The 16020-nt window shown below is 51.0% G+C and overlaps 1 protein-coding gene across 1 annotated transcript in view; it reads left to right on the top strand.

Moving 5' to 3' along the window:
- The window catches only part of PDIA5 (protein disulfide isomerase family A member 5), a 93838-nt gene extending 78999 nt beyond the window's left edge, over positions 1–14839 (top strand). Inside the window, exons 13-17 of the mRNA XM_050781847.1 lie at positions 33–193; positions 2929–3059; positions 7679–7749; positions 14045–14179; positions 14614–14839. Of these exons, the coding sequence (XP_050637804.1) occupies positions 33–193; positions 2929–3059; positions 7679–7749; positions 14045–14179; positions 14614–14694 (579 nt within the window). The 3' untranslated portion in view covers positions 14695–14839. The remainder of the gene's footprint in view (positions 1–32; positions 194–2928; positions 3060–7678; positions 7750–14044; positions 14180–14613) is intronic.
- Positions 14840–16020: the final 1181 nt, after the last annotated feature.

Raw genomic sequence — 16020 nt, 5'->3', positions numbered from 1 at the left:
GTAATGCATGGTTGGCCTTTCCCCCATCCCAGAGCTCTGGTGTCCTTGCAGCTGTCGATGCCACTGTCAACAAGGCCCTGGCAGAAAGATTCCACATCTCAGAGTTTCCTACATTGAAGTATTTTAAGAATGGAGAGAAATATGCAGTGCCCGTGCTCAGGACAAAGAAGAAGTTTCTCGAGTGGATGCAAAAGTAAGTGTTATAATCTCAATAGCACATCCTAACTGCCAGCTGGCGGCCCCTGGAGACCACCTTGAGGAGGTGAAGTAAACTTTATGGTCAATATCCTGGGCTCAGGCCCACAGGAGTCAAGACAGATCTGACTTCCTCAACCCTAAAGCCACCCTTTGTGTGCTGATCACATGTCCTGATCAGCAGGTCACTGCTGGCAGTCCTTCTGGACACAGCTTCATCGACACACTAAACCGTGTGTTGCTTTTTCTCTATCTCAGCCTCCTTAGGCCCAAGTCTCATTGTCTGCATTTTATTCCAGTCCCTTTGAATAAATGAAGGAGACACAGCTCTTCATAGCCAGAGCTAGACTCATTTCGTCCAGGTTTGCTAGTGGTTGGCCGGGCCTCCGGTAGTGTCCACGGGGCAGGCTGCGGTGGTTTGCAGCTGAGGATAAAGATTTTGAAGAGTCCCCTCAGCCTGTGTATTAGTTTGCTAGTGTTGCCATAACAAAGTAACAGACCAGATGGCTCAACAATATAATATAACAATATAACAGAAGTTTATTTTCTTACAATTTTGTTTTGTTTTGTTTTGAGACAGTCTCACTCAGTCACCCAAGCTGGAGGCACAATCTCAGCTCACTGCAGCCTCCACCTCCCAGGTTCAAGCGATTCTCCTGCCTTAGCCTCCCAGGTAGCTGGGATTACAGGTGCATGCCATCACACTGGCTAATTTTTTGTATTTTTAGTAGAGACGGGTTTTACCATGTTGCCCAGGCTGGTCTCCTAAGCTCAAGTGATCCACCCACCTCAGCCTCCCAAAGTGCCAGGATTACAGGCATGAGCCACTGTGTGCAGCCTATTTTCTTACAATTTTGGAGGCTAGAAATCAGAGATCAAGATGTTGGCGGGGTTAGTTTCTTCTGAGGCCCCTCCCCTTGGCCATCTGCCTGTGACTTCCCATGGCTGCCCCTTTATATGTATCTGTGACCTAAGCTGCTCTTCTTATAAGGACACCAGTCATGTTGGATGACAGCACACCCTAATGACCTCATCTTAACTGAATTATCCCTTTAAAGGGATAATTTATCTCTAGAGATAGTCACATTCTGAGATAATGGGGGTTAGGACCTCAACATAGGAATTAGAGGGGGGACACAGTTGAACCGATACGGTCTGAGCTACTTTGTTAGGACATTGGTCAGATATGAGGTGTTTATTTAAAGCACAGACTCTGAGACTCTGATTCAGGAGGTGTGAATGGGAACCTCAGCCATGGTGTTCTGAGAAACACCAGCTTGTGGAATGGGAACAAAGTTGCCACTAGATTCAGGGGAGGCCTCTGGCAAGAGGTGAATGGACTGGTGAGATCCTGGCCTCAGCTTCCCCCACTTTGTCCTGCTCGTCCACTGGGAGGATTCGGAAAGTAGCCAGGCCTTTGTCTTCGGGACCAGAGGAAAATGATGGTTTGCCTCTGAAACAGACAAGGTGCTCACCCGTCAAGGCCTTCTAGTGTCTGAAGCAAGTGGCTTGTTCACACCCACTTTTCCAGCCTTGCTCTGGTGCCAGAGCTGGTTCACTGGAAAGGACTGGGTGGGGCGGGGGATCTGGCCAGGTCCCTGTGATGCTTGGACTTATGGTTAGAGAGCCGAGGGAATCCAGAGTGTCGATCATCACTAATCAGTGCTCCAGAGTCCTGGACACAAACAGCGAGCATGAGGGGCCTCCGCCCTTTCTGTGTGCCGCTGCTGCTACTGAGAGCCTGAAAAGCACTCAGGCTAAGTGCTTTCAGGTTTAAGTACTTTCTTAAGCATTTTAGGTCAAGAGCATGGGCTTTGGAGTCTGAGAGACCTGGGCTCAGATCGTGACCTTGAGCCATTTCTTTGACGCCTCTAAGCCCCAGCTTCCCATCTCCATCTATGTAAGATGGAGACAGTAATTTCCCCATAGACTTGTCTAGGGAATTAAATGAGGAATTAAAAAGGGGAGTTGGGTTATAGAGAGGGGAGCAGGGGAGCAAAGGCTATTGCAAGGCCCTCCAGATCCATCCTTGCATGGGGCAGAGTGGAAGGACCCAGTGGACAGCAAGAGACTGAGAAGCAATAATATTTATCCAACACCTGGCATTTATTAGAGCATCTAGGCTTAGAGTAAATATCAGTTCCTTGACTGAGTAGATGCTTTACATATATTCTGTGCTCTTCATAAAGATCCTATTGTCCTCATTTAACAGAAAAGAAAATGGAGACTCAGAGGGGTTTAGTAACTTACCTAAGGTTGCACAGCTGGTAAGGTTGCACAGCTGGACTTGGACCCAGGCCCGCCCCACTCCTTGGCCCATGCTCTCCACCAGAACAAAGGCTGAGAAGCAGAAAATAATGAACGATAATGTAGGGTCCTAGAGGGGGCAGGAAGGAGGGGCCTGGGAGCCCAAGTGGAGGTGGCGCTATGCCCTTGTCAAGGAGTTCATGGCCCACAACTGGGGGGCTGCCCTGCCCTAAAATGGGGTCAAGTCTTCCGTATTTTACAAAATGGCTCCTTAATGGGCTCCTCAGAGGGAATCAGGGAAGATCTTTGCTGGTAGCACAGATTTGTTTGCGTTTGAACTACGGTTTTAAAATGAAATTTTAGAAGGATTGTAGTGGTTTCTTCATGCACGTTCCCCCGAGTGGTTGGGACATTGAGGGTGGACTTCCTTGCCCATCTAAAAATCTCTCCTCATGGCTGCCTCCCCTCTCCCCTGGCTTCTTGCAGCCCTGAGGCCCCCCCGCCGCCAGAGCCCACGTGGGAAGAGCAGCAGACAAGCGTGTTGCACCTGGTGGGGGACAACTTCCGGGAGACCCTGAAGAAGAAGAAACACACCTTGGTCATGTTCTACGCCCCTTGTAAGTAGCTTGGGTGCTCACTGAGTGGCACGGTAAGAGGTGTTTGGCCCCACCAAACCAAGAAGACCTGCACACCCACCCCAGGGACCAAGGCAGCTATGAACCAGGCTCTCCAATTTTATTCCAGGCTGACAGGCCCTTCAAATCCAGGGCCTCCTTTTGTCAGCCTTGTTGGACTCCCCTTCCTTTGGGGCAGCCTTTCTCGTATCCTAAATCCCTCTGCCTCTGTGCTGGTTCCCTCTTGTCCCTGGGCTTCTCCATGCCCCTGTCCCCTACTCGCACACTTCCCACCCCTCAGCTGCCTCCGCCCCCTCTTCCTCCTCCAGACACTTGGAACCCCCTCTCCCTGCCCTTCCAAATGGCTCTGGAGCCGTGGCATAGGCACAGCCACATTCACTCCTGAGCTCCTGTGCTGTTCTCGTTTTAATCAGAGCTTAAGCTGAAGAAGTGACACGTCTGCCGACATTGACGTCTGTGACCTCGGGTTTCTGTGTATTCCCATTTTGAAGTTGTTAATTGATACTTACAATGAAAGGTTCTTAGAATTTCCCACTCTCTGCTGCCCTTCTCTCTCTCCCCCAGGTTACAACTCAGCTTAATGGAGTGAGGATAATAAAAGCTGCAGTCTACAGAGAAGCCAGGCAGCTCAATCTAGCCATAAACCCGCTCAGTTGTAGCCGGCCCTCCTGTTGGCTCCCCTTGCCCCCACCTTTCAAGTGTCAGTAATCCATGGAGTCTCTGTGATCTCAGGGTCTGAGAGGGGCCGCCACAGCCTCAGCCCCCTCCCTGAGGCAGCCTGCTTGCCCATCTCTTTCTGCCTTTCCTTCTCAGAGTGGGACTTGTCCCCTCCCAGTCCATTAGGGAGCTTCCGGCTGTCCTCTTCAGTCTGTACAGTGTGCCCAGAAGCCTGAAAATTTTCGGGAGCTGACGTCTTCCTTCTGGCGGACTGAGCCTTGCCCAAGGCCATGGGGCAAGTTAGTGGCAGGCCCCTCCCGCAGCCTGCGTGGCTCGCTGTCTGTCACAGGCGCAGGCCAGAGAGAGAGTGTTTTCAGCCGCAAGTGAGAACCTGGCTGCAGGAGTGGGAGCCCTTGCCCAGCCCTGAGGTGAACTTTGCAAAGTCCAGATGAAATACTTTCCCCCAGACCTCTGGACCAGAGCCACAGTGCTTCCTCTGCCTCTCTTCAGCTCCTCCCTGACTGAGGGACCTTCAGAGCAGAAATAAGCCCTCCGCCACCCTTGACCCTGGCTGCTGAGGCAGACAGGTGCTTCAGTCCCCAGGGAATCTGGGAGAGACTCTTACCTCTTTGGGCTGCCAAAGATCTACAACTCCTTCCTTCCTTCCTCCTTCCTTCCTTCCTTCCTTCCCCCTTCCTTCCTTCCTTCATCCTTCCTTCCTTCCTTCTTCCTTCCTTCCTTCCCTTCCCCCTTCCTTCCTTCCTTCATCCTTCCTTCCTTCCTTCCTTCCTGTCTTCCTTCCTTCCTGCCTGCCTTCCTTCCTTCCTCCTTCCTTCCTCCTTCCTTCCTTTCTTCCTCCTTCCTTCCTTCCTGCCTCCTTCCTTCCTACCTTCCTTCCTTCCTGCCTGCCTTCCTTCCTTCCTCCTTCCTTCCTGCCTTCCTTCCTTCCTTCCTCCTTCCTTCCTTCCTCCTTCTTTCCTTCCTTCCTGCCTTCCTTCCTTCCTTCCTTCCTCCTTCCTTCCTTCCTGCCTTCCTGCCTTCCTTCCTTCCTCCTTCCTTCCTTCCTTCCTTCCTTCCTCCCTTCCTTCCTTCCTCCTTCCTTCCTTCCTGCCTTCCTTCCTTCCTTCCTTCCTTCCTTCCTTCCTTCCTGCCTTCCTTCCTTCCTTTCTTCCTGCCTGCCTGCCTGCCTGCCTGCCTGCCTTCCATCTATCCATCAGATATCAGCTCTGTGCTGTGCAGTGTCCAGAGCCCAGGGTACAAGGGAAGGAGACATGTCCCTGCCAGGCCTCAAGAGGCTCACTGTCTACCCTGACAAAACTCTAAATGCTGAGTGACTCAACCTCTGGCAGAGGGCTTGCTCCTTAGAGTTTCTTCATCTCTCTTACTGTGTTTTTCTGTCCCTAAACCTTGCCCCAGGGACATACATCTTTATCAGTGGGTTACAGGGGGAAGACTGTCCAAGGACAAAAAAGATATCTCTTTTGACTTTTTAATAATAAAAAAATACTTATTTTTATATATAAATATAGCATATACTATATGCTTTTTGTATATGAAGGATCTAAACACTACAGAAATGTCAAATAGTAAAGTCAAATGCCTGATAGAGGTCTAAAGGAAAAGCAGCCTGCCCACACATTTCCTGCTCCCCTTCTAGCTGCCCCACCCCAACACCTTACCTCCCCTCACATCTCTCCACCTCCCACATCCCTTCTCCCACCATGTCTGCCCCCACATCCTGTCTCCCCAGCTTCTGCACGGCTCTTCCTCCTGCTGTTTCTTTGCTCCTTTTATGCTGAATGGTCTGGTCATGGTGACTGCCCTTCTTAGGCCAGCTTGGCGGAGTCTCTAGAACTGCAATTGTCCAGCCTGTCCTCAGTCTTTGTTCCTCTTTCCCTTCTCTGAGAGGCTTCTTTGGTTTTCTGCTACACAGAGGCAGTGCCTTTTTTTTTTTTTTTTTTTAAGCCCACATTAAAAAAAAAAAAAAAATCATCCACATCTGGCCCTCCTGACACCTCTTGGAAGCATCTTCATGCACTTTCTGAAACAGCCCTTCCTCCCATTATTCACTGGCCCCACTCTTTCTTTTGGATAATGAGAAAATTAGATGCAACAGAAGTCCATTAATCTGAGGCCTAGATATTTTAAATTGATGGTAACAGGAATTTACACTAGGCTGACAGTTACCTTTAGACTTTCAATGAACAAAGGTTAAAAAGGAAAAATTAATAGTCAAACCAGGTTTCCAGGAAGGGGTGGTTATTTTCAGCCAGACTAATGCTATTATGGGCATACAGCACACACAAGGGGCCTGCAGCTGCCTGCAGGAGCTGTCTGTGACGTACCTTGTTAACCAGTAGATTGCGCTCTTTAAGTGTTTTGAAAATTTTATAACATCATCCCTTTATAGTGTGACATTTTCGTGAATTTGAGCTATTTTTCTTTCTGTTATGTCAAATTAGTGAAGTGTTACTTGTAATTGCCATTTTAGGCTATTAAAAAATCAGCCAGTCTTTGCTGAGCTAGGCTATGCTAGACACATTGCTAAGCTGTGCTTGTCTCATTTCTGATATAACCCATTGCTGGCCCAGGTCTCTTCTGCTCCTTTTGCATGAGACTTGGCAAATCCCTCTACACCCCCACCCCCCGTCACCCCCCACAATGCTCTGGGCCAGCTGGCCACTCTGCCAGCCAGGCCATGTGGGTGGTCCTGCTCATCTCAGGACTGGATCAAGGAAAAAATTCAGATTAAACTTGTAGCTTAGCCTTAATTTGGTTTCACAAAACCCTTTGAAATGCCAATCATTATTATCTTATTTTAAAAAGGAGAAAGTAGATGAGCAGAGCCGTTTCTGTTCCCACCGTGGCATCTCTGCCTTCCCGAGGCTGAGGTAGGCCGGCTGACATCGGAGGTGTGGGCTGGAGCCTCCCCTTGCTCAGGGAAACCCTCCCCTCAGAGCCCTACTGCACCCTGGGCTGTTCTGTTCACCAGTGACTGGGAAAGGGCTGAGAGAGGAGGGGGGTTTGGGTTCTGATCTGTTAGTGCTGAGGGAAGGGCTGGGTCAGCCTGCAGCTTCCTGGGCTCACCAGGACAGGAGGAGAAAGTGGCCCCCACAGAGGTCCCTACCCTGCTTCTGAGACACTGAGGTCAGAGTTGGGGCTCAGGGTGATGCCCAGAACAAGAGACAGATGTTGGAGTTAGGGGCCCCTGTATAGCTCAAAGGCCTTAGGCTGCTCTGACAAGCTTTCTACCTGGGACAGGGACCATCAAGGGATCTGAGGACTGCCTGGTGACATCCTGTAGCTTCTCTCCCTCTTACTCTGACCATGGCCTTCTGGTTCCTGGGTTCGAGGTTCTGGTTATTGTAGAGCAGAGGGTCAACGGAGACCCGGGGACCAGGGCCTGGTTTGGCTGCTCATAGTCTAGGCTGGGTGGGAGTTGCTAGGAACGCAGAAGTTAGCAGCAAAGCATGAGCAGTGGGTGCCCTGAAATCCCCCCAGCCTGCATTTTCCAGTGCCACTTCCTCTCAGTCAGGAAATGGAGAGATTTGCTATTGTCCCTGGAGCAAGAGAAGATTGTAGCAGGCTCTGAGAATTCCGTGTCTTCCTCTTTAAGCCCAAAGCTCCCTCTGCCCCCAAGATCAGACTCTTTCTCGTCCTCTGTGGAAGGAGCAGAACTATACTACAGTGACCATCACCCCCCAGCCTGGGCAGGAGCATATGATGCTTGTGACAGGGACTCCTACCAATCCCCCCACCAATAGATCAGACATGGGCGGGAGGTGGTTAGACTGGCAAGGTTGATGAAAGGACCCTGACAGTGTGGCGGGCTGGGTTGGGGCTCCTGGAGAGCCCTCTCTGGAGCTTTCAGGAAGGGCCCCTGGCCCTGCAGCCTCCCTGCCCGTGCATCACTGTCCTGTGTGCTCTCTTCCCCCCTCACACAGGGTGCCCACACTGTAAGAAGGTCATTCCGCACTTTACTGCTGCTGCTGATGCCTTCAAAGATGACCGAAAGGTAAGGATAACCCTCTTCATCTCCTGATCTGCCTCCAGCTAATTCCTACACCTTCCTCCTTGTCATTCAAGTCCCTTCCCCAAACAGGGGCAGGTCAGCTAAGACCTGGAAGCAGGGAATTCCTTGGGAACCAGGACATTCTCTTTATAAGGAAGATAGGGCAGGCTGGATTTATGCTGCAAAATCAACTAAAAGGGATACGCTAAACCATTCCAGCACTTACTTGGAGGAGAGGGATGGTTAAAAGGGTCATCTGTTTACTTTTTTAGTGCTTGAACATTTTTACTGTAGGATTATCAACATGCATTACTTATATAATTAAAAATACAAATTTAAAAATCCAACAAAAGTCAACTGGAGGATGCCACGGTGGAGGAGAGCAAGGCTATGTCAGTGGAGCCTCGCCCTGCCTAAGTGAAAGGCTCCTGCAGCTGCCAACTGATGAAGCATAAAATTAACAAGCTAGAGCTGCAGATTGGATTAGAGTGCAGGGCTGCCAGGTGCGTCCCCCAGGCACATCCTCCCAAGGCAGCTGGTGCAGTGGGGGCTGCTGCTGGGAGAGGGCTTGTGGGACAGGGAAATACCCCTGAATTTGGGGAAGTGTGATTGACTGCCAGGCTTTGAGTTCCCTTTTCATCCATGCCAGGCAGTGCTGATGCAGAAGACTGCAAAGATTCCTCCCAACCCTGAGACTCAGTCATGGGAACCTCTGGCCTAACAGGCCCCAGAAGCTGGCAGTCATGTGGGATCTGCATTCACACACACCCAAACCCAGAGTCACACGTGGGTTTACCTACTTTCCTGGGTGGAATCCCAGGTGGGGCGAGGGCAGGCTGGAAGGAACCAAGGCCAGACATAAGCTGAGCAGAGAGTCCTGGATGGTAAACAGGCCAAGCAGGCCTAGACGGAGGTTCAGCCAAGGCAGGGAAGGGGAGCTGGTATCAGTGGAACAGCACTCACAAGCAGAGACGGATGGCCATCCCAGGGCTGGGTGGGCAGGGCTTGCAGTTTTGATCGAGGCCAATAGGAGGTCAGGCATGAAGGTACCATCCAGACCTTGTAGGAGCGGAGATACAGGTGCTGGGATTACCTTAATGGGCCCAGAGAGAGTGGCAGAGATGGGGTGATGAGAACTTTACAGGGACATAAAGCCAAAAGAAGTCAGGCTGGGGACAGGCCCATGTAGGGAGAGTAGGGACGAACTGGGGACCTGATTCCCACTTAGACCTAGAGCCCGGGACTCTCTCTGGAGTCAGGAGGTCCCGTTGTTACCCACAAGCCTTGGCTGCAGCTTTGAGACACCCCTCACCCCCACCAGAAGGGAGTACAATGACCAGAAGCATTTTCTCCTCTGCCTGCCCCTTTCCCTGCACTGAGGGGTGTGTGGCAGCGGAGGCTTCCTTCCCATGTCCATGTCCCTCATTGTCCCCACCCACTTGTGCACAGCACAGGGTGGTTGCTCCTGCTTGGGGGTCCCAGGATATCCAGCACAGCCTGGGCTGCCAGTCCACAGGACTGGAATAGGTGCCACTCTGCATTGACGTCCATCACACCCCACCCAGAACGCTGGGTGCTCTGGGCAGCAGGAGAAAGGCTGAGGTGTGCCATCTCCCTGTCCCACCGGCCACTCAGGTCTCCACAGGCCCCAGGAGATCTGTGAGGATCCTGAGGCATGACTGGCACACACAGCCTGGGCTTGCCCTCCCAGCCATGCTGGGGAGCATGGTGTCAGGGAGTGTGGTCCAACTGAGGCACCTGGGGGACTGGGGAAACCCTGAAGGGGCAGCCCCATTGATGTGGCCCCTTTCTGCCCACTAGACCACTGCTGAGGCTGCCCTATGGCCTGACCCGCGTCAGTGCAGGTGAGGCCAGACTTGCCAGGCCTCCAGCAGGCAACTGAGATCCCATGTCTCCTCCTCCCATTCCCCCTCCACTGCTACACGGGGGCCCATTTCCTTGATGCTCCCTTCCCCTTAGACGCTGACGCACCTTTGCTTGATTGTCTTAGACCAGTGGTGTTGTGGCGTTTTCCTGGGTTCAATCCCTCTGTCTCTTATTCCTTCTGTCTCTCCTTTCAGCTTCCTTTATTCCAAGCCAGGGATCACCCTCACTTGCGTTCAGGAATGCACTTCATAACCTCTCTGTCCGAGGCAGGTGGCCTGCCTGGCTTTCCTGGAGATTACATTCATGACATCAGGGAAGCCAGCCAATCTGGCCTGGGGGGCTGAACTTACTGGTGCCCACCCTGTGCTCCAGGCATGGCACCGTGACTACTGGGTCCCATCCTACAACTATCAGATCGGAGTCTCTGGGGGATGGTGCTGGAAATTTGTGGTTTTTAAGAGCTGGCTCTTGTGCTGGCCACAGGCTGGTGTGTGGGGACTGCTGGCCTGTCCCCTCTTCCTTTATATGTGAGGGATCCAGGCCCAGAGAGGAGCTGTGTCCCACACCCAGGAATGCCCAGTGGGTCACTGACAGCCAGAACTGGGTCTCCTGACACCCCATGCTGCCACTTCTTAGCTGGAATTGTGGGGTTTTTCCACCCAGAAGCCAGCCCCTGTTCCTTTCCCAATCAATATGCAGTTGGTTGTTCACTTCCATTTTCATAGCCAAAGTCAATATTAGGTCCTGCAGAGATTTATTTTACTGAATCAATAAAGCTGTGTGTGGCAGCTCATATTTTAGCCGGGGAGCCTCCACCCCCTCCCGGGAGCTTACTTGGGAACTTAATCGGTTGGCACACTGATGGGGAAAGGACTGCAACGTGTTAGTGTTGGGACAGATGGAGTTATTGAAGGGGCAAGGCAGACAGGACCTGTGGTGGGCTGGCAAGCAGGTGGGGGGCTTACCTTTCACTGCACGTCAAGGTGTCCCCAGCCTGGGGGTGGGGTGGGGCTAGGTGTGAAGGTCACTCCTAGAGGGAGGCCCTGAGACAGTGGGGGCCCCTCCTCTGCAATGAGCCCACTTCGCTGCCGGAATCTGGCCATGACGTGTAGGTCCTCCCGTTTATGAGGCTGGCTACTGCCTTTTCCGAGTGAAAACTCCCTGAGGACAGAGACCTCATTTGTCCTTGAACTCCCCACAGTCATGACCCCTCAGACCTGTGTAAATGTTGACTGGATGAAGGAACAATATAACATATTTGATATTTACTGACAGCTCTTCTTCCACTGAAAGCATTACTTACATCATGTTGTCCTCACGATAGCTTGCTCAACTAGGTATTGTTACAGTGCTCATTTTGCTGAAGAGGTAGGTGATTGAACCTTAGAGAGATCATATGCTAGTTTCTCAGCCGGAGAGGGGCAGAGTGAGAATCGCAAACAAGCATTGTCAGAGTTTGAGTTCTCCCAGAAGCAGACTCTGCTCCTGGGCTCATGTGCAGGGAATTTATTTGGGAAGTGACCTCAGGAAGTTCACAGAGGATCCTGGAAGTGAGACATGAAAGGGGAGGAACCAAAGCAGGTGTTTTCTGGGCAGATGACTGTATGAGTCACCAAGGCTCAGTCCCACAGGAAACCTCACCAGGAAACATGACACAGAGCTGTTCCACTCAAAGGCCAAGGAAGCCAGGGTCCTTGTTCTAGAACCCCATCTGTCATTGGCCTTACGTCCAGCTTCTTGAGGCTGGGAGGATGCTCTGAGGCTGAGAGTAGCAGGTGCTGTGGCAAGGGCTGGTCCGAAGGGATGTGGCAGGACACCAGCAGTGTGTGCCCCAGGAATTTGTACCAACCACCATAGAGCAAACTGAGAAATCATAGGTGTTCGTGTTGCAGGTGATCAGTGCAAATCTTGAGTTGGATGTAGGGGTGCAGGCATTTAGGTGAAATTTCAGTGGCTGAGAAAAGCTTTATTCGCTGCCTTCTTTCCAAAGAGTCTAAGCTGCTGCCTTTGAGGAGGACGCATTTGTCTCCTCTTCTGTGGAAACTGCACATGGATTCGCCTTTGCAGCTAGAAGTTGCACTCCGTGTGTGCAGCTGGCAGCTAGTTTAGGTGATTCAGAACAAGTATACATTTCTAATTTAGTAGATTTATAAAACCATACACTGTGTTTCCAACAGCTCCAGAGCATGTATACAAATTAAATTCATAATTTAAAGCAGATGCAGGGAGAGCAGCAGCCTGGAGCCATGTTCGTCCAGCACTTTCACAGCGGAGCAGCAGCTCCTGGCCCAGGCTGGACATGGGGCCTTAGCTGCTGGCTGCAGGGAAGGAGAGTGTGTGGATGCCCGTGCCCCTGGGCAGGGCCCCATAGCACCTGCCCTGAGAAATGGAACCCCACCACTTGGCCAGGGGAGCATCTGCCTCATGTTTTTAAATACTAAAGTGCTTTAGAGGTGGGCTGGAGTTATCAGAAGTGTGTAGGGGCCAGTCTGGTGGCCTGGGTGAATTGGGCTCCAGGGGATGCTGGGGAAGGTACATTTAGCCTACCTGAAGGACAGCTGCCTCTCCGCCCCACCAGTTGTCACCTGTGAGACTGCAGGGTAAGTGCCATCAACTCTTCTGACTTTGAAAGAGAAGCTGGAAAGCCAAATTGTTGTATTAGATCTTCTGGCTCCATTTCTATGGTGGAGCTAATTCAGATTTATTTATTTATTTTGTTGTTGTTGTTGTTAAATTCAATGTGGGCCAAATAGAACAGGACTAAGAGCCAGACACAGATTGCAGGCAGCAAGTTTGTAAACTCTGTTTTATAAGTCTCACTATATAGAATGTTACGTAACTGAAGAGTAGAAGGGAAGCATGAGGGTGAGAGAGGTGAGGATGGCGCCTGGTGGCCAGGGGAGGCCGCACCTTACTCTTCTCTCCAGCTATCCATTCCGCAGCTCACCTGGGCATGAGGGATATGATGAGTAAATGTCGCCATGGGGGCTGGCAGGACTGTCCTACTTGGAAAGGGGCCTTTGTCCAAATGCAAATAACCGTCAACCAAAGAACTGTGTGAATCTCGGCTATTCAACAATTTTAAATTATCTTATTGAATCACCCTCTTTTAATTTCTTCCAAGCATTCGTTGAGCTCTATCTAAAATGATCTCATTTGTTATACAGCAGACGCTTGATAACTGGACTTTGTCAAGGTCAGCATTGTTCCCCCAGCATCTAGAACAGGCTTGGCACACGGCAGGGTTTCAGTGCGTGTTGCCTGGTGGGAGGACTCCCTCTCATGGAAGTCTGCCCCATCTTCCGTAACACCTCTGTATTGGGTGTGGCCATTGAGGACCTCCTCTCCGGCTTCCCTGGTGTATGACCCTCAATAGGAAACAAGTTCCCCATTTCTGCTGTATACTCTCTTCCTTTGAAAAAACAACTAATGATAAAGAAAAGCTGCCCAGCATGTGGAATTTACTAGATGGTCAAGAAGAGGCCAGTGGCCAATGTGGGAACCACTTTCTGACCAAACATTCTGATGGCTTTAGTCATGCGGGGCTCCTCCAGTTTCCAGATGTGCTTCCCTGGTCTCCTCCTCTTCCAGTCTTGGGTCAGATGGCGAATCATACAGAGCGCCTTTGCCCCACTCACCTGGCACCTGGGCCACCTCCCTCATCCCTCACATCACACCGTGTTGGAATTGTCACTTTATCCAACCCCTGCCCAGACACTGAGCCCCTAAGTGGGGACAGAGCTTGTATATGGGGTCGGAAGAAGTGACTGTAATAGCAGCTGACATTTCCTGACCACGAATCCAGTGCCAGGTTCTGTGCTCATTGGCCTCACTCGAATTCTCTTATTCAGTCTTCACAATATCCTGATAGCCAAGATACTGTTATTATCCCCATTTTACAGCTGAAAAAATGAGGCACCAAGAGGCTGGGTCATTTTCTTTAAGTCTTAATGTCCAGGCAAACCAAGAGTGCACTTGGGGAACTTGACTTGAAAGTTCTTGCTCTTAACCTTGGCACTATACTGTCCCCCAAGCAACTGTTCCAGAAATATTAGTTGAGAAATGATTGAATCCTCCAGTCCCTTACAGAGAGCACCACAGAACCTGTGGTGTTTACAAATGCTTTCAAGTCATCATTTCCTTTATGATCGTCATACTCTTGATTTTAAAGGACAGTCTAAAGGCACTCCAGGCCAAGTCCCCTAACCTTACCCACCTGGAAATTGAAAACAAGCACCATCAGTCTCCAAGGAGCCCTGAGTTGGGGGTGCTTTGGTTCAGTTCCTACCTGCCACTGAGGAGAAAAATCAGAGTGAGCCTGTGACGTGGACTAGATGTGCAATCTGTGTTGTGGGGTCCAGGCCTCAGCCTGGGAACACCCTGTGCCAACTCTTCTTACCTTGCCCCCTAGATCGCCTGTGCTGCTGTTGACTGTGTCAAAGACAAGAACCAAGACCTGTGCCAGCAGGAGGCTGTCAAGGGCTACCCCACTTTCCACTACTACCACTATGGGAAGTTCACAGAAAAGTATGACAGCGACCGCACAGTAAGTCGGGGAGAGGCGTCTGCCCAGAGCTCGCTCTGCTGATGGGCAGGGAAACTGCCACTGAGGAGGGACAGCACTGGGCAGCGTCCCAGAAACCGCGGAAGTCAGCTGGAACACTGCATCGAGAGGCCACAGGCCCTCGGCCTGGCTGAGGCTTGACATTGCTGGAGGAGAGTCCCAAGGGGTTGTCACAGATGTCCTGTCCCCAGAGCCAGGCTGGACTCCAAATGCCGAGGGTTTTTCTCACTTGCTGGTCAGGGCTGGTGGAAGCCATGCAGACCCTCTCCGCCTTGCAGACGTCTGCCCACCTCTCCCTGTCACAGGAGTAAGCCCTGGAGGGGCCGGGGGGGTGGGGAGGGAGCGTGCATGGCCAGCTCAGGGATTAAAGCTCCTCTCTCTCTCTCTCTCTCTCTCTCTCCCCCCCTTCCCTGCAGGAATTGGGATTTACCAATTATATTCGAGCCCTCCGGGAGGGAGACCATGAAAGACTAGGGAAAAAGAAGGAAGAGTTATAATTCCTGCCTCAGAAAAAGCTTTTCCATTACACTGTGAATGATACCTGTTTTGTTGTTTCTGAATTTCCACATGTTCTGAAGACAAAGTTTTTTATAGCCGCTTATGGCCATTTTGTACAATTTTGAAATAAAATTAAACCATTTATTTGGTGGTATGGTTTATTTTCATGGAGCCTGTACTAACAAAGGTGGATACTCACATCCTTCTCCTTCCACCTCTGCTGGGAGGTACAGAGCTGTGCTCCAGTGCCCTGTCTGCATGGAGGTCACCCCTGAGAGTGCCGGCCCCCTGTCAGTCATTTGAGAGCAGAACAGGGAAACTGGATCGCAGAATATCCTGCTGGAAAATGACAAGCTAATGAGAGGAAATACGTCAAGATAATCAATGACTTTGGGAGGCTGAGGTGGGAGGATCACTTGAAGCCAGGTGTTCAAGACCAGCCTGGGAAACATTATGAGACCTCATGTCTACAGAAAATAAAGTTACTGGGCGGAGGGGTACATGCCTATAGTCCCAGCTACTTGTAAGGCTGGGGAGGGAAGATTGCTTGAGCCCAGGAGTTCAAGTCTACAGTGATCTATGTTCACATGACAACTCCAGCCTAGCTAGAAAGCAAGACCCTGTCTCAAAAATAGAAAAGTAAAAGAAAAAAAAAAAAAGATGATCAGGGAAATTGGGATGCTGAAGCAAATGGTAACCAAACACTAGCTTCTGGATTGTTGTGGTTTCAGTATTGGTGTGTTTCCTCTGTGTGTGTTTTCCTGGAACTTACTTAGGTATTTATCTTTCTCCAGCTGTTTGTCTTCTCTTCCTCTCTCCGTTCCCTCCCCATTCTCCCTTTAAAGAAAATTAAGTTGCTGCTTCAGAGGCATGAATGGAGTGGGGGAAGGGGGTCTCTGTGCCAGCTGCTTGCTGTGCACCCCGGATGGAAGGGATGGTGTGTTCTTGAGGTGCAGATGTTAGATCTGCTCACCAGCCCCCACCACTGACCACAATAACCCCAAATCTTTACGCCACATTTTCCACGGATGGGTGCCTCGCGCGGCCTCCTGCCTGTGTACATCTCTTTTTTGACGCACCTTTCCGGTGAGTCCTCATGCTTTCTGCATGCCTGCGTGACTGACACCCAGCCCTGTGCCCAGCGGTGCAGTCAGAGCCTGAGCACAGCGGTAACATGTTTTGTCTGCTCGTTGGTATTTCTCCATGGACAGCGGAGCAGCCTTGCAAAGTGCTGGAATTACAGGCGTGAGCCACCACACCCGGCCCCAAAATCCTCTATCTTAGGCCTGTGTTATCCAATAGCCATTAGCCACCTATGAGTATTG

The sequence above is a fragment of the Macaca thibetana genome, chromosome 2 (assembly GCF_024542745.1).
Source record: "Macaca thibetana thibetana isolate TM-01 chromosome 2, ASM2454274v1, whole genome shotgun sequence".
Classification (NCBI taxonomy): Eukaryota; Metazoa; Chordata; class Mammalia; order Primates; family Cercopithecidae; genus Macaca; species Macaca thibetana.
This window is presented reverse-complemented; position numbering and strand designations above follow the sequence as displayed.